Source organism: Microcaecilia unicolor, chromosome 2 (assembly GCF_901765095.1).
Source record: "Microcaecilia unicolor chromosome 2, aMicUni1.1, whole genome shotgun sequence".
Taxonomy (NCBI): domain Eukaryota; kingdom Metazoa; phylum Chordata; class Amphibia; order Gymnophiona; family Siphonopidae; genus Microcaecilia; species Microcaecilia unicolor.
The window spans coordinates 611,604,518-611,630,486 of NC_044032.1; the positions used below are offsets into that span (position 1 = coordinate 611,604,518).

At 44.9% G+C, this 25,969-nt stretch overlaps 1 protein-coding gene across 1 annotated transcript in view; it reads right to left on the reverse strand.

Moving 5' to 3' along the window:
- The window catches only part of TLR2 (toll like receptor 2), a 64,709-nt gene extending 58,554 nt beyond the window's left edge, over positions 1 to 6,155 (reverse strand). Inside the window, exon 1 of the mRNA XM_030192232.1 lies at positions 3,787 to 6,155. Within this exon, the coding sequence (XP_030048092.1) occupies positions 3,787 to 6,147 (2,361 nt within the window). The 5' untranslated portion in view covers positions 6,148 to 6,155. The remainder of the gene's footprint in view (positions 1 to 3,786) is intronic.
- Positions 6,156 to 25,969: the final 19,814 nt, after the last annotated feature.

Here is a 25,969-nt window from a genome sequence, read left to right on the forward strand (position 1 = left end):
AAACACACACACGCAAACACACGCACATGCAAACACACACACACGCAAACACACTTACAAACACACACGCAAACACACACAAACACACAAACACACACACGCAAACACACACAAACGCGCACACACACACACACAGAAACACACACATACAAACACACACATACAAACACACACACACACACACATACATACAAACACGCACATACAAACAGCCTTGACGGTGCACCTCTAAGTGCCCCCCCCCGCCGCATCACCAAAACAACCCGTGCAACGGGGCATCAGAAAGCCCCTACCCCCCTTCCCTCCTCGCCGCATCACCCAACCCCTCCCCCGCCGCTTCACCAAGCCCCTCCCCCCCCAATTCGACCGCCTCGCCACCCGCAACCGCTAATACAAACTCTGTCCGGCGGCTGCTGCTGCTTCTATTCAGCAGCAGCAGCCTGTACATAAAGAAAACAAACAAACAAAAAAACAACCTCCTAAAACGCACCTCCGTGGAGAACCATCTCACATTGGCTGACGTCTCTGCAGCCGCTCCTCCTCTCCCCTCAATGTCAGTGCCCCTGCTGGAAGACCCCGGAGAAATGCCGAGACGTCAGAGGGGAGAGGAGGAGCGCATGCTGAGACTTCAGCCAATGTGAGATGCTTCTCAATGGAGGTGCGTTTTAGGAGGATTTTTTTTTTTGGTTTTCTTTATGTACAGGCTGCTGCTGCTGAATAGCAGAAGCAGCAGCCGCCAGACACAGTTTGTATTAGCGGTTGCGGGTGGCGAGGGGGTTGATGAGGGGGGAGGGGCTTGGTGATGTGCCACGGTGGGGGGGTCGGGTGATGCGCGAAGGGGGGGGACAAGGGGCTTTCTTTGGGTGCTGCGCCAGCTGGGGGGGAAGGGGGGTCTCGCTGGACATGGGTGGCTGGAAGGAAGCAGGGGGAGGGGAGGGGAGGGTCGCTGCACATGGGTGGCTGCAGGGGGGGCAGGGAACAGGGAGATAGGGATGGGGCTCCACACACCACATGGGTGCCTGCAAGGGGGACAGGGGATACAGGACGGACACTGCAGTGCGGGCAGGGGGACAGAAGGGTTGGTGGTCATCAGGGGGGACAGGTGGGTCGATGGACATGGCTGGCCACAGGGGAGGAACAGGGAAAAAGGAGAGGAGTGTCCTCAGACATGGGTGACTGCACAGGAGAGGAGGGTCGCTGGACATGGGTAGCTGCAGGGGGGGGCAGGGGGACAGAAGGGTTGCTGGACATGGCTGGCTGCAGGGGGGACAGGGGGGAGAGGAGGGACGTTGCACATGTGTGCCTGCAGGGGGACAGGAGGGATGCTGAGGGGGGGGGCCTGAGACCACATGGGTGGCTGCAGGGGGAGCAGGGGAGACAGGAAGGACGCAGCAGGGGGAGAGGAGGGTTGATGGGCATGGGTGGCTGCAGGGGGATGCTGGACATGGGTGGCTGCAGGGGGAACACGGGGAGAGGAGGGTCGCTGCACATGCCTGGCTGCAAGGGGGCAGGGGAGAGGGAGGGGGTGAGGGGGGTTCCTCACACCACACACGCAGTCACTCATTCTCTGTCTGCCACATACACTCTCACTCACACACTCACTGTCTTTGTCCCTCTCTTTCACACAGTGTCACACAAACACAAACACTGTCTCTCACACACTCTCTCTCTCGCACAAACACATACACTCTGTGTGTGTGTGTCTCTCTCTCTCTCTCACATTCTCTCTCTGACACACACGCTCTTTCTGAAACATACACTCCAAGGAAAACCTTGCTAGCGCCCGTTTCATTTCTAACAGAAACGGGCCTTTTTTACTAGTGCCTTTATTAAATTGTCCCCCAGAACATAGGTACAGGTGTTTATACCCTGCTGTATTCTGTCTATTATCATTACAGCCATGAGCTTTGGTTCAAGGCCTGACTTTGGGTCAGGATCTAAAAATGACAGAGAAGCTTACAGGCCTGTACCTCTAATTTGAACTCTAGAGTAACAGTAGAACACATGAGCTGTTGTGACACCCTCATGCAGCAAAATGAGGAAGGGGCTAGGGTACAAAAAACCTCAATAACAGGATGGTGCGGCCTACCAACAAGGCAGAGTCAGTTACACCCAAGAAGATATGGTCAGAATGCAAAACTGAGTGTACTCACAGGGAGATGACCAAGCTTTCTAAGTAATGCTAAAAACAGCCAAGCACGTACAGTAGAATTCTAAGAAATATTAACTGTTATGTTACCATATATAGCCACTAAGGTATTGACCACAATATTACCATAGATCCAATAAGGTGTAATTACTGTCATATTACCTGTATCCTGAATGGACATATAAAAATGAGTGTACTTCCTACTTCAATGGAGACTCTGGCCAACCAATACTTTTGCATGGGCAGCTGGTTTCTCAAAAGCAAATGTCAATTGTACCTGTACTTGTTGAGTAAAGAAAATAAAGTATCTAATGGCTTTTCTAACTGATGCAGCCTTGGGTGATTTATTTATTCCTAGGTATTGGTGGGTGGACCACCATATTGGGAGGGATAAATACACCCGGAAATTACAATTCCTAACATAGATTTCCTGTTCTATTTTACTCAGCACTGTGTGTATTTTCTAAAGTGCATGCACAAGTCATAACTCTATTAAAACACTTCCCCAGGGAATGCATATACTTAGATCCTATTAAAGTAGGCATTATATTGTCCTATTGTCTACTGTACATTTATGCATGCAATCACCAGGACAATTTTTTAAGCACTTCCCTGACCACATAGATTGCTGGTCTACACTCTAAAGTTGCTCAGAAATTGATTTATTTTTACATCATGCTTTTTCATTTGCAGCTCAAGGCACATTATGTTCAGGTGTGAAGACATGTCCCTATCCCCAGAGTCTTACAGTCTAAGGGCTAGATTTATTAAAGTGTGCTACGACCATATTAGCACACAGTAATGTTAACACGTTATTAGTAAAAATGTTCCATTACATAAAATGTGACATGAAATAAATAGCATACACTAAAGAAGTAACCAGACACTGATTTTTGTCCACTGCCAGCACTAAAACTGGAAATTTAATGCCGGACCTTGTGCGGGCTTTGGCATTGAATTTCCGAGTTTTTTAAAAGCCAGTTAGCACATGCCCGTTTAAGTCAATATTCAGACTTAAGTAGCCAAGGGTTACCATATAAAGGAGTCCTTTTACTAAGGCATGCTAACAGATTTAGTGGATGCTAAATGCCATGCAGCCCACAGGAATACAATGGGCCGCATAGCATTCAGAGAGCATTAATTATTAAATCCATTAGTGGGCCTTAGTAAAAGAACCCCAAAGATAGGACAGCTATTTATGCAGTCCTATTTATGTGCTAAACATGGTCGCTTAGCTATGAATTTTGAGAGCTAACCAGACTCCGCCCCTGAAACACCTCCCAAACACCCCCAATGTAGCCGGCTTCCATTCCGGTGCTAACCAGTCAATTTCAGCACCACTGACCACTTAAGTTCCACTGAAAATGAACAGATATCCGTATACAAGTAAGTTAACCAATCAGCATCCATTCTCAGTTGGTTAACTTGCTTTGAACATTGGCCAGTAAGTGTCTTTTGGTCAATCTAGTCATGAGTTTACACTTGAGGAAATGGAGAGTGAGGTGACTTGTTGAAGGTCTCAAAAAGTGTCACTGAGATTTGGACTCTGGCTGTGCTAGTTCTCGGTCTGCATTAAGGCAGTCCTCTACCATATCGTTAGCCTCTTTGAACACTGAATGCAAATACAGTTAATGAGCTTTGTTATAGAGCTCTTCTGACTGCAGAGTTGCTTTCAAATTAGTCCAAAATACTAGCTGCTGATCTTCCTCAAGTGGCCATTCCATGTAGGTTTTTGTGTTCATGAGCTTTCTCAGCTTGCAGAATCTCTTGGGAATAGTTTCCTTTTCAATGGGCTCTAAGAGTATCAAAATAGCTGAATCATTGCTGTCGTCAAAAAGACGAAAGTGGGAGAATTCTAGCTCGTACTTGCACCATTCACTCTGAACAAAGTGCTCAGACAGTACAAAGAGTGTTTTACGACTTTTTTCGATGGAGTCAATAATGTTGTCGACAATCCACTTGCCAGGTACAAAATCGCGTTTATGAAGGCACAGTTTAATTGGCGGCGTAGCATGTTCAAGTTCTTGTGTCATTAAGTTCTCAACCCATTCCGAGTCTCGTTCGCTGTATGAAACGAAGGCATCATAACAGGTTTCTTTGACGAGGTTTTGATTTGGTTTCCTTTTTGCCTTAAGCCAAGCCCATGTCATTTGAATGTACCAGATTCCATGAAGTTTGTAGCAAAGGATCACAGTGATCACTATTATTAAAAACATAGCAATGCATATTACTGACAATAGCAATGTCCTGTGACATACAAAGAGTGAAAGTTTGGCATCTTGAACCTGTACTTCCCTTACAGAAGATGGTGAATCACATATGTAGTGTTCAGGCCAGCCAAGGAGCATTCCAGAAATTTCTTTATTGTGCTGGATAAATGCTAAAAATGAGCAAGAACATGTGTAGCCATTGTCAGCACCATCCACTGTCTTCAGATCATTAAAGGATTCTAAATCTTCCTTAGAGAATTCACTTAATTTGTTTTTGCTGATTCTCAGAGTTATTAAATACGGAAGGCAGTCAGCACTTGGAAAGATCTTTAATTTATTCCTTGAAATATAAAGTTCTTTGAGACGTGGTAGTTTAATTACAAATTCAGTAAGCATATTATTACTGACATCCAAAACTTCCAAGGTGTTAGGAACGCAGGTGGTTATTGTTGTTATCATGCAGGCAGAAAGGTTTAAATGTCTAAGGTTACTAGGCCACCGGCAAGAGTTTGGCATTTTATCTTTCAAAACATTTTGACTGACATCAAGGTTAACTAAGTGTGTTTTGTCAGATAGCACTTCTCCAATGACACTTAATGAAGCAAGAGAATTTTTGCTTAAATTTAAAGTTTGTAGTGAAGGCCAGGCATCATCTTTCACATTATAACAGGCAGCATGGCTCAAAGCTACATTTGAGAGTAAATTTCCTCTAAGATCTAAATATTCCAGTGACTTAAAATTGCTTGACAAAGAACAAAAGATTAAAAAAACTTTACTTTCTATACAAGTAACGCTTCTTACTTTACTTAAGAGAACGTCTACATTTTCCAGGGCTGAAAACCTAAAATATTCTGGTATTTCTAAGTTCTTTATTACCACTGTTGTAACTGACCCAGGCATCTGAGCTGGAATAGAGTACAATTGCCCTGTTCCCAAAAGTGTGGAGTCCACCAACTCTAGTTCCAATAGAAGGGTACAATTGTTGAAGATTTCTACTAGTTTTGCACTACTTTCATCAGTGATATTGCAATTTTTCAACGTAAATTTTTCCACTATTGATAAACTCAAGTCCCTCAGCTCCAATGTGTCTTCAGAAGTTTGAAGTGCCATATTTCTAAACTCTAACCAAGTTACAGAACTGAGAATGTCTGTAAAAATCTTTGATACCAAATTAATATTGTTTATTTTTAGGATCAAATGATTTATCATCTGAATTGATCTAAAACTTCCTTCTTGATATATTTTCAAGCCAAAACCTTCGATTTCAAGCTCTTCAAGTACTGCAATTCCTTCAAAGACTTTTTTCTCCAAGCTAAAGAAATTTGGATTTCCAAGTTTTATATATTGTAAATTTGAGAGGCTGGAAAACAGGGAGTTTTCACCCAGTGTTTTGTAGAAATTTCCCAAAATATTCAGATATTTTAGTGATGACAGATTTCGAAACCAGGCAGATGAGAAGTGCGTCAAATTATTATTTGATAAGTCCAAATATTCTAGGTTCACTAAAAACTCAAATGAGTCATTATGGATCATCTGAATTTCATTAAATTGTAATAGAAGAGTATCTAACTTCACATAAGTCCTTAGATCACTTTCTCTGATATGTTTGATATGATTATTGGACAGATTTAGTGATTTAATGTCTCTTGGTAATGATGAAGGGATAGATTTTAGATCTATTGACGAGCAGTCACAAAAACCTTTGGTATCACATTTTTGGCAAACAGGTTCCATCACTTTTTCTGTTAAAACATGGACAGTTACCACTGCATTCATCATCCACATCATCCAGATTAGATTAGTCATTGTTGATCTGTCAACCCTTAAAAGAGATTTAAAAAACAGTCATCTCTCATTTCAAAATAATATTGCTCACTTGTAACAGTTATTATGTTCATAACACATATTGACAAGGACTGAACATTTCCAATGTAAAGTGTTTATTTATAGTATGTAAACTTTTCTGAAATCTGCCAAACATAACGGTTATATAATTTAATTCTTCTTTCATCATAATACACTAGTTTGTTTTCTTACCAGGGCCAGCCTTACCACTACGCAGCACAATTCAGGGGACAGCACAGTTGCAATAATCAATATGTCTATATTCAGTACTTCCCCATCCTCTTCCAAAGGCGTAAAGCGACTCCTTTTCTCTTCTTTAAGCACCTTCACAGCTATGGCCTTAAGCCTCTGTATATGCTCAAGTCCTGATGGGTCTCAACCCCTCTGAACTTTCTGCTTGGGAAGGGGCAGAACCCAGCAAGAGGTTGCTGGGCGAGATGAGCATGGGGTCAGCAAGCTGATTGATATATCGGTGCCACCATGGAGGAGATAAGAAAGGAAAGGGAAGACACTGAACATCTTGGGGAAGGATGGGAGATGCTGAACACCACGAGGAGGGGAATAGGGAAGGAGAGTGATACTGGACACCATGGGGTAGACCACAGGGAATGGGAAATGCTAGATGAAAGAGGGTAGCAGATAGGGGTGAAAGGAGAGCCTTTAGCCACCCTGGGGTGGGGGCATATCTGAAGGTTCTCTTTAGATGTCAGATATCCTTGGGTCAGCCATGTTTCCTATCCTAGGTTTACAGGCCACTTTCCTTTTCATTGTAATATAATTTCTATTTCTTCATCAAAAGTTGAAATTTTAGCTTAAACTTTTAAATGTATAAAGTTGGTAGCCGCTAGCATACAGCACCTCAGCACAACAGGGTAGCAAATTGAGCAGTTAATATAAATTTGCAGCGCTGCAGCCTGGAACATTGTGCATTCCTGGTCATAGCAATGCCAAGATAGTGAAAACCATGTCCAGCCCACTGTCTTTTAAAGGGGTTAGTGCAGTGTGAACACCCTAATTCGCCTACCACCTGATCCTCAGAAAAAAAACACTCTCACCCCAGACCCATTTAAACCTCCCAATCCTCTGACCCCTCACCCCCCTAATCCTTAGCCCACCCTCACCTCCTCAACCCCCTCCCCTCAATCCATCCCCTGAATCCCCACTCGATTCTCCCCCCCAATACCCTACCCCCAGCACCTACCAGAGGTGTCTCTGATGTATAGTAGAGAGCCACAAACAACTCCTAGTTGCTTCTGTCCCATCAGCTACATTGGCACCTCCCTACTTTACAGTAGTCTTGCAAATCATCCTATCCCGAATTCAGTGAGAAGCTTAGGAATCATTTTGGACTCTTCACTATTATTTTCCAGTGCGTGTACTGGATACGCGTAAAAAATGAAATTACCGCCCAAGCCACGTGGTAGCCGGGCGGTAGTTCTGAATTGGCATGTGTTGGGCAGGCATAGGTGCCTACACGGCTTAGTAAAAGGGCCCCTAAGAGAGGAAATCAAGTAGAAGTTGAGGGAGAATTTGAGAGAGAGGAGATAGGCTAGATATGGAGGAGGGAGATTGAAAGAGATCAGGTGGTAATGGAGGGGAAGGTTATGAATGCAATCAGCTGGAACAGGAATGTTGGAACCTTCCTAGAATGTCAAGATAGAGCAGAAATGATTTATAGTAGTAGTAGTTTACGAAACATAGGAGGTCATTTTTTAAAGTTATTAGATCATGTAAAACAAAGTTTGGAAGTTTTACACACTCAAGAAAACACATGAAATTGCCTGTACGTATAGACACATAAAAGTAGATGCTCAAAAAACACAGTGTGAAATGCATGCGGGCATTCACCCAAATTCTCCCCTCCACAGACACATGTCCCTCACCACAGCACCTCAAATATACACCCCAATTACATCCCAACATATGTGTAACATCACCACACACTACATACACAGTTCCCACAAACTCACCTACATATCCCCCCCACACCACCATACCCCACATACACACCCCAATCACATTCCATCACACATCACCACACACTCCCACATACACACCTATACATACCTCTCACCACAGCACCCCAAATACCCCAATTACACCCCAACACACATGCACATCACCACACACTCCACCCACACACCATACACAGTTCCCGCAAACACACCTATACATACCTCACACGACCATACCCCACATATACACCCCCAATCACATGCCATCACACATGCACATCACCACACACTCCATACTCCTATATACACAGTTCTCAAAAACACACCTATACAATAACCCATACCATAGCACCCCCCATACACACCCCAATCACGTCCCAACACACATGTATGTCACCACACACTCCTACATACACATGCCCCACGCAACCTTCACACATACATACACACCAAACCCTCACACAACACCTCCTCACCCCACCCCACCCCATATACCTCACACATTTCTTACACACACTTCCCACATATATCCCACACCCATATGTCCTACACACATTTCCATATACCCTATACTTATACACACAAACCAGAAGGCACACATCACATGCTCTTATACCACTATCTACACACACACACACACACACACATGCATCAGACACCACCTTCCCCTAACACACCCATATAAATGCATATCTACAGCTTCCACTCATAGGTACACACACTTCACTTACATAGACACTATGAAACCACAATCATCCCCACACACACACAACTTCACAAAGCCCTCCACTCACCCCCAGATATATCCCCACATCAAACCACATTCCCCTCCCCCTCCAGACATACCCACATCTTCTAGCATTCTATGCTGGAAAGCAACACACAAGTCATGCCTTTGCATGCTTTCCATACTTGTTCCTTAAGCAGGGGAAGCTTAAACTAAGTTTAAGATCCTACACTATGGGGCTTTAGAGATTAGGAAGTTATTAATAGGGATTTACTTTACTAGTTCCAGCCTCCCACCTATCGCCTATAGCCTAAGCACTCTCCTCAGTACTGCCTAACTTCTATGGGAGTCTAATTCTCTGCGGTATCCTTCTCCAGTGTCTCACTCCTGTCAGTATCTCTGCACCGGAGGATGGGCGGCAAAGACACTGATAGGAGTGAGACTATGATAGTGTAGCAGAGACTGAGGAATTAGCAAATATGGATGTAATACTTCTAGCCTCTGAAGAGTGTGGTAGATGGAAGAAAGGAAGAGTAGCAGAAACTGAGGAATTTATTAACAGGGATTTAATACTGCCATGGGTGCAGTACACTGAACATTTCACAACCAAGGACCTATCTCCTGAGCCTCCTCTCCCTGTAGCATTTTACAGTAGCCCAACTGTGCCCTCTACCAAAGTCTCACTCTCTTGAGGCTCTCTCTTCTCAAGCACAGCACAGCCGGGCTTAGGAAGGAAAGGCAGCCTTACATAGAGACACAGATGAGGACCAGCCCACTAGGAAGACTAAGGGGCTACCCAGTTTCTTTCAGGGAACAATATGAACGGGTAAGGTGCTGGCAGTGTCTGTACAAGGGAGTCTGTGCCCCTTAACATTTCAGAATCAGGAATAAACATTTCAAAAGACAAAACGTCATGTAAATCTATTTGGATTTATCTCACACCTTTTTCAACAGTATTTCAAGATGAGTTGCATTCAGGTACAGTAACCATTTTCCTGTCCCTAGAAGTCTCTCAATCTAAGATTATACTTTAAAAAAATGGAGGGTGAAGTAATTTTGCTGGGGATCACAAAGAGAAGCAGTGGCTTATGTTCTTATGAACACTGATTTCCCTGATTCTCAGCTCTCCTCCACCCCAAAACCAAAACAAAGGAAGAAAGAGCAAGGAAAAAAAGAAACATCTGCCAGAAATAACTGAAATATTGAAATCAAATCAGCTTTCCGTGCAAATCACCTCACACATAACCCCATGACCAAGCTAAATTCCAGTAAGGAGGTTGCCTCCTTCCAGGTGCTTCACTAAACCAGGTCTAAGCAAATGAATCCTAAACTCACCAGACAAAAGTCTTCTCAGGCTGGCAATTGAAAGCCTTGCAGGGAAGATGAGGGAGATAGTGTAGTGAAAAGCCCTATCTGTTGTGAACTGTGTCTGGAGAAGAGGCACAGCCTGCTTCCTTCCATGCCTGATCCTCCTGGTTGCTCTGCTCCCTTCCTGCTTCACTGTCCCTACACACGCGTCTGATTTAACTAGCCTGTCTCACTCTGCCAACTTCCAGGTTCCTCACAAACTTTGACAGCCAGCCAGCCACATAAAATCTAGATTTCACAAAAGTGGAACTTCTTGCGGAGAAAAGTCTGTTTCCTATGGACATTTTTTTCAACATTATCACCAAGTTTGAGACAGTGATTACACTTCAAACAGCTTGTGTCCTTTATACATCCACATTTAGAGGATTCTGTAAAGGTAAAAGGAGGACTTTCAAATTTGTACTAACAGCTGACATTCTGAACAATGGAGAAAAAAATAATTTTTTTAATCTAAATATGAGACACTGCAGAGAACAAATAAATCTCTGCAAAGAAAACATGAAAAATCTTGCAACTTTTTTTTTGGAGTCCTGAAGAAATGTGTTTGTTAGAGCTACAAATCCTACACCTTTGTTCAAAAACAAATTTTAATGATGCATCACAATCTTTTGTGCACAGAATTCTTCAATCCAGCAGTACATTATTTAGGGTATTTACTTTTCTATTTAAATGATCTTTGGAGTGCAAAACCTCCAGGGCCAGTGAAGGGTGCAGGGATCCCTGGGTAAATCAGTCTTATGCCTACCTGGAGTGGAGGAGCAGCCTAGTGGTTAGTGCAGTGGACCTTGATCCTGGGGAACTTGGTTTGACTCCCACTGCAGCTCCTCGTGACTCTGGGCAAGTCACTTAACCCTCCATTGCCCCAGGTACAACTAAGTAGCTGTATATATTATGTAAACCACTATGAATGTAGTTGCAAAAATCACAGAAAGGCAGTATATCAAGTCCCTTTCCCCATGCCTCACCATTCCCAACTTACTTTTTTTTTTTTTTTTGTACCCCGCGCTTTCCCACTCATGGCAGGCTCAATGCAGCTTATTTGTACCTGGGGCAATGGAGGGTTAAGTGACTTGCCCAAAGTCACAAGGAGCTGCCTGTGCCTGCAGTGGGAATCAAACCCAGTTCCCCAGGACCAAAGTCCACCACCCTAACCACTAGGCCACTCCTCCACTACCAACATTCCATGTAGAAGCCTGCCCTTGCAGTCGCGCAGGCTTCTGTTTCTGCGAGTCTGACGTCCTGCACGTACGTGCAGGACGTCAGACTCACAGAAACAGAAGCCTGCGCGGCTGCAAGGGCAGGCTTCTACATGGAATGTTGCTAGTGGAATAGCAACATTAACATTCCATGTAGAACCTCCAATAGTAGCAACATTTCATGTAGAATCTGAAATAGGGAAAGGGAACTGGGACTTGACATGCTGCCTTTCTGTGGGGTTTACATAGTATATACAGGTACTTATTTGTACCTGGGGCAATGGAGGGTTAAGTGACTTGCCCAGAGTCACAAGGAGCTGCCTGTGCCTGCAGTGGGAATCAAACCCAGGTCCCCAGGACCAAAGTCCACCACTCTAACCACTAGGCCACTCCTCCACTCTCTGTTCTTCCTCAAGGCTGGCACTTCAAACACATTCAAAAAGTCACAAGTCCAACACTTCTGACCCTACAACCACATATACAGTGGTGGAAATAAGTATTTGATCCCTTGCTGATTTTGTAAGTTTGCCCACTGACAAAGACATGAGCAGCCCATAATTGAAGGGTAGGTTATTGGTAACAGTGAGAGATAGCACATCACAAATTAAATCCGGAAAATCACATTGTGGAAAGTATATGAATTTATTTGCATTCTGCAGAGGGAAATAAGTATTTGATCCCCCACCAACCAGTAAGAGATCTGGCCCCTACAGACCAGGTAGATGCTCCAAATCAACTCGTTACCTGCATGACAGACAGCTGTCGGCAATGGTCACCTGTATGAAAGACACCTGTCCACAGACTCAGTGAATCAGTCAGACTCTAACCTCTACAAAATGGCCAAGAGCAAGGAGCTGTCTAAGGATGACAGGGACAAGATCATACACCTGCACAAGGCTGGAATGGGCTACAAAACCATCAGTAAGACGCTGGGCGAGAAGGAGACAACTGTTGGTGCCATAGTAAGAAAATGGAAGAAGTACAAAATGACTGTCAATCGACAAAGATCTGGGGCTCCACGCAAAATCTCACCTCGTGGGGTATCCTTGATCATGAGGAAGGTTAGAAATCAGCCTACAACTACAAGGGGGAAACTTGTCAATGATCTCAAGGCAGCTGGGACCACTGTCACCACGAAAACCATTGGTAACACATTACGACATAACGGATTGCAATCCTGCAGTGCCCGCAAGGTCCCCCTGCTCCGGAAGGCACATGTGACGGCCCGTCTGAAGTTTGCCAGTGAACACCTGGATGATGCCGAGAGTGATTGGGAGAAGGTGCTGTGGTCAGATGAGACAAAAATTGAGCTCTTTGGCATGAACTCAACTCGCCGTGTTTGGAGGAAGAGAAATGCTGCCTATGACCCAAAGAACACCGTCCCCACTGTCAAGCATGGAGGCGGAAATGTTATGTTTTGGGGGTGTTTCTCTGCTAAGGGCACAGGACTACTTCACCGCATCAATGGGAGAATGGATGGGGCCATGTACCGTACAATTCTGAGTGACAACCTCCTTCCCTCCGCCAGGGCCTTAAAAATGGGTCGTGGCTGGGTCTTCCAGCACGACAATGACCCAAAACATACAGCCAAGGCAACAAAGGAGTGGCTCAGGAAGAAGCACATTAGGGTCATGGAGTGGCCTAGCCAGTCACCAGACCTTAATCCCATTGAAAACTTATGGAGGGAGCTGAAGCTGCGAGTTGCCAAGCGACAGCCCAGAACTCTTAATGATTTAGAGATGATCTGCAAAGAGGAGTGGACCAAAATTCCTCCTGACATGTGTGCAAACCTCATCATCAACTACAGAAGACGTCTGACCGCTGTGCTTGCCAACAAGGGTTTTGCCACCAAGTATTAGGTCTTGTTTGCCAGAGGGATCAAATACTTATTTCCCTCTGCAGAATGCAAATAAATTCATATACTTTCCACAATGTGATTTTCCGGATTTAATTTGTGATGTGCTATCTCTCACTGTTACCAATAACCTACCCTTCAATTATGGGCTGCTCATGTCTTTGTCAGTGGGCAAACTTACAAAATCAGCAAGGGATCAAATACTTATTTCCCCCACTGTATATATATTTTTTTCCCCATAAAATTTGTTATACCGTCTTTCAACCCAGAACATAGCAAAGTGGTTTACAATATAGTATGATCACAGAAAAACAAAGTCACAGTACAAAAAAAAAAAATAATAATAAGCAGCAAAACAAAAGGATATGCTTGTGGTGCCATCCTGAAAGAAGACAGTGAAGAGTGACAGGAAGCTGCAGCAAAGGATCCTGCCTCCCTAGTCCCTACCTGCCAACTCAATTCTCTCTTCAGCTGGTAGAGCTTGGAGAGCCCTGCACAGGGCCATGCCAAGGGTCTGTGGCGCCCCCCTGCAAGGGATCGGGTGCCACCCCCCCCCCGCAGGGGATTGGGTGCGCCCCCCCCGCAGGGGATAGGGTGCGCCCCCCCCGCAGACAAGCGGTTGGAGTGCGCACGCCCCCCCCCCCCGTGTAGATGATCGCTATCCTCTCTCCCCTACCCTCCCGCTCCCATGTCCCAACTGCCCGCCCTCTTCTCCCCCCAACAAAATCTCTTTTAAATTTACCTCCGTCCGGCTGGCAGGGCAGCGAACGGCGCAGCGTCAGTGAAGGAGGCGGCGCTCCCGACGTCTCCACTGGTCTTCCCTTCGCTCAATGTCCCGCCTTCTTCCTTGACGTCAGAAGAAGGCGGGACATTGAGCGAAGTAGACTTGGATTAGGTTTTGACCATATCATCAGAATTTTGTCTCATAGATGCAAAAGATCCCTGATGCAGGTGCTGTAATGCCGACACACGGCCCATGTCAGATCTTTGAATAAAAAACCATTGTCTACTCCAGTCTTGAAGGCCCCTTGTGCAGTTTTTTCACGTTTAGTTAGCACAGTAACATAGTCGATGATGACAGATAAAGACCTGCACTGTCCATCCAGTTTGCCTAAGGTAAACTCATAGCATATGATATGATGCGATATAGCAAGCCTACTTGATCTTGATTTGTCCTTGCCATTTTCGAGGCACAGACCGTAGAAATCTGCCCGGCACTTACTCCTCAAGTACTGGAGCTAAGAAGTCTATTCTAACCCATCCAGATCTGTCTAGTCATAATCGGAGCACAGATCATAGAAGTTTGCCCAATTACCGGAGTTGTCATTTAAGCACTGCAAAGTTTTCTAATGATTATATTCACTTTCCATAAAGGAATCTTTCCTTTTTATCCCACACATTTTTGAATTATGTTACAATTTTCATGTCCACCATCTACTGCAGGAGGGCATTGCAGACATCTACCACCCTCTATGTGAAAAAGTATTTCATGACGTTATTTGTAAGTTGGCTCGCCTCCCACCTGAATTCATGTTCTCTCGTTCTACCGCTTCCTCATCTCTGGAAAAGACTTATTTGAATATTAATACCTTTTAGTACAGAATTTAAACGTCTGTATCATGTCACTCCTGTCCCTCCTTTCCAATCGGGTACAGATGTTCAGCTTTCCTCTGAACTGCGTCGTCTTTTTATGTCCTTAGCAAGATACAGCCTCCAAAACTGAACACAATACTCCAAGTAGGGCCTCACCAATAACTTATACTTCACTAATGCCATTATTTTAGAAACTTATCCATATGTTAGTAGCACCATATACTTGTGTAGATTTCAAACACATGTAAGTACCAATTTCAGAAAGCAGCTATTTATGCGTGGAGATGGTAGTAATGATATACAGACACCCCAGACAGAGCTGATTTTAAAAGCCAAAGAATAGAAAGAAAGGCCAGAAACATTCCCCACACTTTTTAAAAGACAGCTCTTCAGTGGCGTAGCCATAGGGTTCTGGGCCTACCTACTTTGGGCTCATGCTCCCCCCAAATTGTGGCACCGTTGCTATGGCTAGCAGGGATCCCTAAGTCCTGTCAGCAGAAAAGGTTCTCTTCCAGTGGCCAGAAACTTTCCTATGCTCTCAGTTGGTGACACTTTCCATGGGCCGTCGCTGTGTCCCCCTCCCCACATGCTCGTTTTTCACATATGTGCAAAAACTGGACATGCTTGGGGGGGCTGGTGCAGAAGTGGCCCATGGAACGTGTCACTGATTACGAGTGTAGGAAGTTTCTGTTCACTGGAGAGAAGATGTTATTTCTCTGGTAAGTGAACATTATTTGATGTTCCATTGAGTTACAAATTCCTTGTCATCCAAAAATCTTGGCTCCTTGTTCCATCTAAGACCCCAAGGGATTCGTTGTTTGTGACAGTACTTGATGAGTGTTTTAATATGGAATTCAGTGCGCATCACAAGTTTATTTATTTATTTTTGTTGCATTTGTACCCCGCGCTTTCCCACTCATGGCAGGCTCAATGCGGCTTACATATTGTATACAGGTACTTATTTGTACCTGGGGCAATGGAGGGTTAAGTGACTTGTCCAGAGTCACAAGGAGCTGCCTGTGCCTGAAGTGGGAATTGAACTCAGTTCCTCAGGACCAAAGTCCACCACCCTAACCACTAGGCCACTCCTCCACTGTTGCTACTATTTGAGATTCTACATGGAATGTTGCTATTCTACTAGCAACATTCCATGTAGAAGTCGGCCCTTGCGGATCACCAATGTGGCCGCGAAGGCTTCTGCTTCTGTGAGTCTGACGTCCTGTACATACGTGCAGGACGTCAGACTCACAGAAACAGAAGCCTGCGCAGCCTTCTACATGGAATGTTGCTAGAGGAATAGCAACATTCCATGTAGAATCTCCAATAGTAGCAACATTCCATGTAGAATCTCCAATAGTAGCAACAGAATCTCAATAGTAGCAACATTCCATCTAGAATCTCCAATAGTATCTATTTTATTTTTGTTACATTTGTACACCGCGCTTTCCCACTCATGGCAGGCTCAATGCGGCTTACATGGGGCAATGGAGGGTTAAGTGACTTGCCCAGAGTCACAAGGAGCTGCCTGTGCCTGAAGTGGGAATTGAACTCAGTTCCCCAGGACCAAAGTCCACCACCCTAACCACTAGGCCACTCCTCCACTATTAATTTGTGTTATGTCATTCCAATCAATGCTAATACCAGCACCCAACGAGAATAGTCTCTCCCCACTCATCAGTTCTTGGATGCGCTCCAGCGGGAGACCAGACTTACTGTCCCACCGGCGTCTTTTCGCCAGTCAGGGGTGGAGGTTTTTCTGATCCTCACCAATTAGTCTCCGACAAATGTAAGTAAAATCTCAGCGCTGTAAAAACTATATAAAGACACTGAGTTTGTAGTAAAATAATATATGATTAGAAGTGAGAAGACTCAATTCCTTCTCGTTTGTCATAGGTTGGAATATTTCTTCACCTGATGACGCTTTATGCGAAACATGCACACATGTTGAGAACGACAAGCCAGAGTTAAGGAAATACTATATGAGCAAAAGAAAAAAAAGAAAGAAAGAGCAGCTGCCCAGAACACACTCCACAGCACAATACCATGGACACTGATAAGATAAGTAATGTAGCTTAAATTGATAAGCACAATTTAACTAAGCACAGACAGGAAGGGAGGTAGGGACCTGGAGTCTAATGATGTATGGATACCAGTGTGCTGGTACGAGCTGCTGAATAGCTTTAAGACAGACACTGAACACTGAGCACTATTATAACACTTTTTTGATACATAATAAGTATTTTATTAAAATTTATAGGTATTATAAAGGACAGGTTTCTATGCTACTAAGAAGAGTTAAAATTTAATGCCAAGAAGTGCAGAGTGATGCATTTGGGGTGTAGAAACCCAAAAGAGAGATACCGAATAGGATGGGAGAGATTAGTAAGCTCAACTCTGGAGAGAGACCTTGGGGTGTTGGTGTCGGAGGATATGAAGGTGAAGAAACAATGTGACAAGACCACGGCCATGGTCAGAAGGATGCTAGGCTGCATAGAGAGGGGTATAACCAGCAGAAGAAAGGAGGTGTTGATGCCCCTCTACCAGTGGCATAGCCAGACAGCCAATTTTGGGTGGGTCTGAGCACAAAGTGGGTGGGCACAAAATTTTCTCTCTCCCCCCTCTCCCCAGCACTTCCCAATTCAAAATATAAATACTTTAGCAGATGAGGATCCCCAATCTCTGTCAGCTGAAGTCCTCCAGTAAAGATGGCCAGAACTCCTCTCCACCAAGCCCAGTAGGCAGCAGCAACTCCTCGAGCCACTGATGCCAGCACCCCATACATGCTTAGTTGTCAGTGGCTCCAGGATGCTGCCCCCATCTGCCAAGCTCAGTAGAAGAAGGCATCTCTGGCTAGCTTCAGAAGAGACCCCAACTAGTAGGGCTTGGGTATCCCCACTAGCTACAGCAAGGGTCAGGGCTGAAGTTAGCCATGCTGGTGACCAGGGCAGAAAATAAAGCCCCTCCCCCAATTCCCTCTCCTCTCCAATCTCCTCATCTGCCATTAAAGTCACACTGACAGACCCTCACAAATTATAGAACAAGGGATCACAAATTAGAAATAAAAATATATAGACAAAATTGAACTGGGAACCTCAGCATGTACTGCAACACTGGAGAGAAAAAAACCCAAAACAAAACAAAAGCGCATTTCCTTTTCTACTTAACACAATAAAAAGACATCCGCTATGCACATTTCCCAAAGTTAACATATTCCATTTAAAACATTCAAAGTAAAATGATTTTCCTACCTTTATTGTCTGGACATTTTATTTTTCCATCATGTTGGTTCCAATTTCTCTTTCCCGTTTTCCTGTCTGTCTTCTGCTAATTCTTCAAGCGGTTGTCCATTTGTCTTTTTTCTCCTGTCGTTTCATTTCCTCACTACACCTACCTCTGAAATATTGATCCTTCCATTTTAGCTCTTTCCTTTCTTTCTTTCTTTTTTTTCTTTTCTGCCTCTGTACACTCAAATTTCATCCTCTTCCTAAATCTTTTCCTTCTTTTTACTTTTCAGATATCTATCACATTTCCATCTCCTTTCACCCACTAGCTCTCCCATTCCGCATCTCTCTCCTTCTCAGCCTTCCATTCTCTTCCATCTTCGATCTACGCGCCATTACCATATTTCTACCCCCTGTGATCACTATTCCCTCATTTTTTTCCTTGCCATCTCCACTCCCTGGGCCTCTCCCCATGCTTTCCACCATTCCCAGTGTCTCCCTCCCTCTACCCTTCCAGCCCAGCATCTGTATCCTCTTTCTAACCTCCTCACCCTCGTAGCCTGATATTTCCCTATCCCTTTTACCTCCCACCACCAGCATCTTCCTGTCCCATTTCTCCCCCCTCCCCCATTGTCCAGCATTTTTCCCTTTCTCTTCCCTACCATCAATTGTCTATCTTCTCTCCCTGGACCCTGGATCCATCTTCCCTCTTTCTCCCCTCCCCCGCTTGTGCATCTCTCCTTTCCTCTCCTCTTCTCCACCTTCATGTCCAACTTTTCTCCCTCTCCCTGCCTTGAGCCCCTGGTTTAGCATCTCTTTCTACCCCCCCCCCCCCCCACCCACGACCATCTCTCCATCCTTCCTTTCCCTCACCTCAATGCCATGTTCAACATTTCCCCTCTCATCTCTCCCTCCCTTCCACTTCCATGTCCAACACGTTTTTAAATTGTACAGCGCTGCGTAACCCTAGTAGTGCTCTAGAAATGTTAAGTAGTAGTAGTATCTCTCATGCCCTTTCCCTCCCTCTCCCCAACCCACCCATATCCAACAATTCTCCTTCTCTTTCCCCTTGCAGCATTTCTCCGTCCCTCCCCCCACCTAGCTCTACCCTATTTCACTCCCTCATCCCAACAGTGCTCCTGTCTCTCCCCGACCCCCCCTCACACACAAACACACAAACAAACAAACCAACCAGCCAACCAACCACCCGCCAGCATGCTGCAGTTTTGTTTCCCTCCCTTTCCCCAGCCACCACTCACTGACACGCTGACTGCAGTCCTTCTTTCCCTCGAGCCCTCCCTCCCCTTTGGGAAGTGCTGCAGTCTAACAGTACAGCAAAGCTGCACGGCACCGGGTCCGTCCTGCCGCTACGCTGCTGCCCTCCGCTCCGTTGTCATCATCTTTGTCTGGGAAGAGTTGTTACTAGTTCTTCTGCAGCGGATCTGCGTGCTGCCAAGGCTGTCTGCTGCTGCGACTGCTTCCTTCCGGCTGGCCTCACCTCCGATATCCGATACTCTTTCTGAAGAGGCGGGGCCAGCGCAGAGGAAGCAGTCGCAGGCAGCAGCAGACAGCGCTGGCAGCGCGCGGATCCGCTGCAGAAGAACTAGTAACAACTCTACCCAGACAAAGATGATGACAACGGAGCGGAGGGCAGCAGCATAGCGGCAGGACGGACCCGGTGCCGTGTAGCTTTGCTGTAGACTGTGGCGCTGCCTGAAGGGGAGGGAGGGCCCGAGGGAAAGAAGGCCTGCAGTGTGCTCTGGGAGTGCCTGGGAGTGCTGTTTTGTTTAAGCCTAGAGTGTTTCTTTCTGGGGCTTCCTGTATTCTTGTTCGCCTGTAGCACAGCTTTGTTTTCCTGTAGAGGCTTCTGCCTCTCACCCTTTTCATTGTAGCTTTACCCTGCACTGTGTGCGCTGCAGTTCTGTGTGGAACCATTGTTGTTCTTTCTCCCTTCCCAGAGTGTGACTTGGTTCCCGGTCGGCCGTGAGGCCCGCTTGCTTGGTCTCTGCCTGAGTGGGTTCCCGATAGGCCATGAGACCCGCCTGAATGCTCTATCTTCCCCTTTCTAGTGGTACCAGTTGGCTGTTGTGAGTGTGCGGGGCTTGGTGGCTGGGGTGGTGTATAGGGCCTGTTCCGTCTACCCTAGGCCTTGGCCTAAATCCTATACTAGGCCTCAGACTGGGCTCAAGGGCTCACGTCCAGAATAACAGTATCTTACTAAAGATGTAAAAAAACTGGAAGTGGTGCAAAGAAAAGCTACAAAAATGGTATGAGATTTGCGTTGCAAACCGTACGAGGAGAGACTTGCTGACCTGAACATGTATACCTTGGAGGAAAGGAGAAACAGCGGTGACATCATACAGACGTTCAAATATTTGAAAGGTATTAATCCGCAAACAAACCTTTTCCGGAGACTAGAGGACATGAACAGAGGTTGAAGGGGAGCAAGCTCAGGCGTAATGTCAGGAAGTATTTTTTCACAGAGAGAGTGGTAGATACGTGGAATGCCTCCTGGGGGAGGTGGTGGAGATGAAAACGGTAATGGATTTCAAACATGCGTGGGATAAACACAAAGGAATCCTGTTTAGAAGGAATGGATTTATGGAATCTTAGCGGAGATTGAGTGGCAACGCAGGTATTTGGAGAATTAAACCGATGCAGGGTGGACTTCTATGGTTTGTGCCCTGATCGTGACTGAATAGATATGGAGGGGCTGGAGTGTAAATTTTAAGGGGCTTCGATGTTAGCTTCAGAACTTTTAGTACAGGAACAGTGCTGGGCTTATGCCCTCAAATCAATCAGCTAGAATTGAAAACTCAAACTTTAACGGAAGATATGAGTAAAATAAAAACTGAAGTTAAGTTATTGGATGAGAAAATAAAGAATATTGACCAAACGGGAAAAAAAACTCAAGATATTCAAGCGATGATGGTTAAAGATTTGACGAACCAAGAGAATTGAAAGAGAGACTCAAGTGTCCTGAGAGAGAAATATTCCTTGTAGCTCCACAGTTTTTGCTCTTTTTTTCCTTTGTTAATATTATTATTTGAACTAATTCTCCAAGTCGTAAATCTTGAATCGTATTTGTGGACTTTAGTGGTTTAAATATAAATTGAGGGAATGAATATGATTCACTCCCTTCTTTTTCCTTTTTTTTTTCTCTTTAAGTTTCCTTAAATGATTCTGTATTTAACTACTTTGTGTACAAGTGTGTTTTGCTTGGTATGTAATAATTAAAAATTATAAATAAATAAATTTAAAAAAAAAAGGAACAGTGCTGGGCAGACTTTTACGGTCTGTGCCCTGAGAAAGGCAAGGACAAATCAAACTCGGGTATATATATAAAGTATCACATACCATGTAGAATGAGTTTATCTTGTTGGGCAGACTGGATGGACCATACAGGTCTTTATCTGCTGTCATTTACCATGTTACTATGTTATTTCCATTGCTACTACGCGGTCTAGGCATCTCTTACCCTTCTCCCCACTACTGTCCGTCTCCCTCCCTTCCCCTCACCTTGCGGTCTTCTTTAAAAATATATTTCCCTTTTCAGAGGGACCCCAGTGCAGCAGCCATCCTCACAAGCTGTTTCCAGCTGCCCCGAAGTTTTCCCTCTCTGCCACGATCCACCCAGGCGGAAAGGAAATTGCGTCAGAGGGGGGCTGGGGCCCCTCTGAGATGGGAAATACATTTTAAAAGAAGATCAGGAAGGTGAGGGAAAGGGAGGAGGAGATGGACTGCAGTGGGGAGAAGGGGAAGAGAGCTTTGGAGCCCAGTGCAGCTGCCCTGTTCGCCCCCCCCCCCCCCCCCCCACCCCATGCTGGCCCTGTCTGCAGGTTTTCATTAAGGGAATCTCTGAAACACTTGACTTCTCTATAGCAAAGAGTACGTTATCACCATTATTATCATTATCATCTACATTAGAAGTAGTGCTAATTCATCACTTGCATCTTCATCTTCATTATCATCATCATTCTGTCCAGTTACAAAGAAGGCTTTCACAAAGTTGAAATCATTGCCTGTTGTTGATGTAACAATTTTTTGTCTGATGGCAAAGTGTTTGAATATCTTTGAGATCTGATGCAAGAATATCAAATATGTAGGAACCTTTCAGTGTTAAGGCCAGACAAGAAAACATCCTCTTTAAAGACTGTCAATCAAGTTGACAGTCACCCCAATGTAAAATTGTCTATGGGATGACCAGCAGTCTTTTATAATAGAGACATGTGTCTGTTCACCAAGAATTGCAACCAGCTTCCCACTTCGCAGTGACCCAACTCATCACTGTTCTATATGGCTGGAGACCAGTAACCACTTCAACACACGCAAGCAACTCCACTGTTCTTATAGGCTATATTCACTGAACAGCAAAATTTAAGATGAGAAGATCTACTGCAGGTTTGTCTAACCTATGGCCCACCAGGATTCTGCTTCCCCACCTCAAGTCTGCTCTCTGTGGCTAAAACTTATGGAGAACGAAGTCATGGTGGAGAAGTAGGAATCCCACTATTTTCGTCTGCAATCAAAGCCAGGGGAGGGAAAAGAAACTGGGTGAAGGCTGGAGGGGGTAGGGCTCACATGAGAGAGAAGCTAGATGAAGGTTGGGGGGGGGGGTGACATGAGTGTGAGTGAGACTGGGTGAAAGCTGGGGCGAAGATGATGTAACATTGTATTTTGCCACTATTTGATGAAACATGCAGCAAAATACAATGGTGCATGTTTTGGCCCTCCGAATGTTACAAAATATAAAATGTGGCCCCCGATAGAAAAATGTTGGACCTACTGTTTGTGTGACAAGGTTTGCAATAGCACAATTCTTTTCCCAGTTTTGCCGTTTCTTTTGGTTTACTAAGGAACCATCATTTACATCTCACTTCTGCTTTTACTTTTAACTGTAAGCATCAGATGTAACTGAGTAAAAGTACTAAAAATTGGCGAAATTATTACTTCAGTACAAGTAATAAATGTTATCCTGAACTTCTTTACAAGTAAAAGTGACAAAACTTGTACTTAACTACAGTAACTAGTTACATTTGCTTAGTTACTCTACAACACTGCTCTTAATTACTGCCAATTAAGTGCGTGTAAATGGCAATCATTGATTATTAGCGCCTAACTGACTAGCTTAAGCGCGGATCTGAGATCAGCACCCAAATTTGGATGACCTATACAGAATCTGGGGATAAATCCTCAGGGTTGATAGGGTGAAGTGTTCAGCGCTCGGTATCTTTTTGGAGAAGAGAAAGCATGAATTCTGTGCTTCCGGAAAGGAGTTACAATACTGTCCATGCTTCTGTATGTGCTAGCTACAAAATTAGTTTGCAACCGTGATGAATCATTTGTGAATGTACTTCAAACTGTAATACACGTGTCAATGTGGAAAAGTGACCAATCTTCCTGTATTTTCCAGGATATTCCCCCCAAAATTTAAACTGCAAATAGAACCCTAGTCGTCCCATTTTTCAAGCAAATCTGATATACAGCCTTATTTTCGAAAGTGATGGGCGCCCAGATTTCGACCCAAATCGGGAGATAGGCACCCATCTCACAAAGGCGCCCAAATCGGTATAATCGAAAGCCGATTTTGGGCGTCTTCAACTGCAATCTGTTGCGGAAATGGGCAAAGTTGACAGGGGCGTGTCGGAGGCGTGGTGAAGGCGGGACTGGGGCATGTTTATCGGCCGAGGAGAGATGGGCGCCTTCGACCAATTATTGACAAAAGAAAGGCATTTTAGCGCGAATTTGGGTCATTTTTATTGGACCCTTTTTTTCATGAACAAGTCCCAAAAAAGTGCCCTAAATGACCACATGACCACCGGAGGGAATCGGGGATGATCACCCCTGACTCCCCCAGTGGTCACTAACCCCCTCCCAGCATAAAAAAACAACTTTAACAAATTTTTTTCCAGCCTGTATGCCAGCCTCAAATGCCATACCCAGCTCCCTGACAGCAGTATGCAGGTCCCTGGAGCAGTTGTTAGTGGGTGCAGTGGACTTCACCCAGGTAGACCCAGGCCCACCCCCCCTACCTGTTACACTTGTGGTGGTAAATGGGAGCCCTCCAAACTACCCCCAAAACCCACTGTACCCACATTTAGGTGCCCCCCTTCAGCCATAAGTGCTATGGTAATGGTGTAGAGTTGTGGGCAGTGGGTTTTGGGGGGGGGGGAATTTGAAGGGCTCAACACACAAGGGATGGGAGCTATGGACTTGGGAGGTATTTAATTTTTTTTAAATTGTTACAAGTGCCCCCTAGGGTGCCCGGTTGGTGTCCTGGCATGTGAGGGGGACCAGTGCACTACGAATCCTGGCCCCTCCCATGACCCAATGCCTTGCATTTGTTCGTTTTTGAGCTGGGCGCCTTTGGTTTCCATTATTGCTGAAAAACGAAACCGCCCAGCTCAAATCCGCACAAATCCGATGCATTTGCCGGGCACAAACCGTATTATCGAAAAAAAGATGGGCGCCCATTTTTTTCGAAAATACGGTCTGTCCCGCCCCTTCACGTACCCGTTCTCGGACAGAGACGCTCATGGAGATGGGCGTTCGCGTTCGATTATGCCCCTCATAGTGTCCTATAAGTTTACATTACAGGAAAAATAGAGATCAAGACCCAATGCAATGATACAATGGGGATTCAATTACAGGGCATTAACATTGGTTGTTATTGTGTTGTTTAATGTGCTCTTTAATGTGTTAATATGTTGTTCAATCACCTCATTTTTATCTATTAACGTAAATATTAACGTACCTATGTTAATACAGATCTTAATGCAAAAAGTTGTCACTTTCTCCTTGAAGTGTAACAGACTTAGGGGCCCTTTTACTAAGTTGAGGTTAAACGGCCCTGCGCTAGCGGTTGGGGCTGTTTTTGTCATGTGCTGCGGGCTTTTTACTGCAGCGGGTTAAAAGGCTGCAAAAATACATGACCATGCGGTAAGGTTGCTCTTACCGCATGGCCATGTGGGGATAGGGTTACCATATTTTGTCCCCCAAAAAGAAGGACACATGCCCCACCCCCTTTCACACCCCATCCTGTCCCTCTCACACCCTCGCTCCGCCCCGTCATATTTTCCCCTCCCCCATGTCACATACCCCGTTGCCCCCCCTCCCCTTACCTTACTACTGCCCTGATGGTCTAGTGACCTCTTCGGGGCAAGAAAGAGCCCCCTCATTCCTGCCCGGAGCACTGCCCTGCATGCATCCTTCCTGCTGGTGATCTTGGCGCCGATTCAAAATGGCCACCGAGAATTGAAGTCTCACAAGGTCACTTGCTGAGTCCCCATGCTACAAGAGGCCCCATGCTTGTCTCAGGCTGGAGAAACAGCTTGCTGGTGGGTTTTGGGGCCCCCTCCCAAATTTCTGCCCTGGGCCCAGCATGTTTAACACCAGATCTGGTTCTGTGAAAAACATATCATCTGATTTTGCTTTTGATTCTATTTCCTTTTAGCTTTATATCATGTAATCTGGTTCTAGAGCTTACTCTCATTTGGAGAGCGAAAAAAACATATTTGTTCAGTAATATCTTTCAGGTATTTAATCATGTTTGCTTAGAGATTAGTTTATCCTTTGATGTCCTAAGGAATTTTGTGGCTTCAGTAGTAACCTTATCTTTGCTGGCTTTGAATATGAAGAGGGAGAATTTATGTAAACTATGCGTAATGTTAGTACAGAGTGGACCTCTCAGCTCAGGGAGGCTGAGGCACAAACAACTTAGTTAAGGTCTGTGGCTAAAGCACTTCAAATTTCCCAGGCTTTAGCTTTACTAATTAGCATCAACATAAACAGTGTAGTTTAAAGTACTAGGTCAAAATAATTAAGTAAAAGTAAAGATAAATGCATATTTT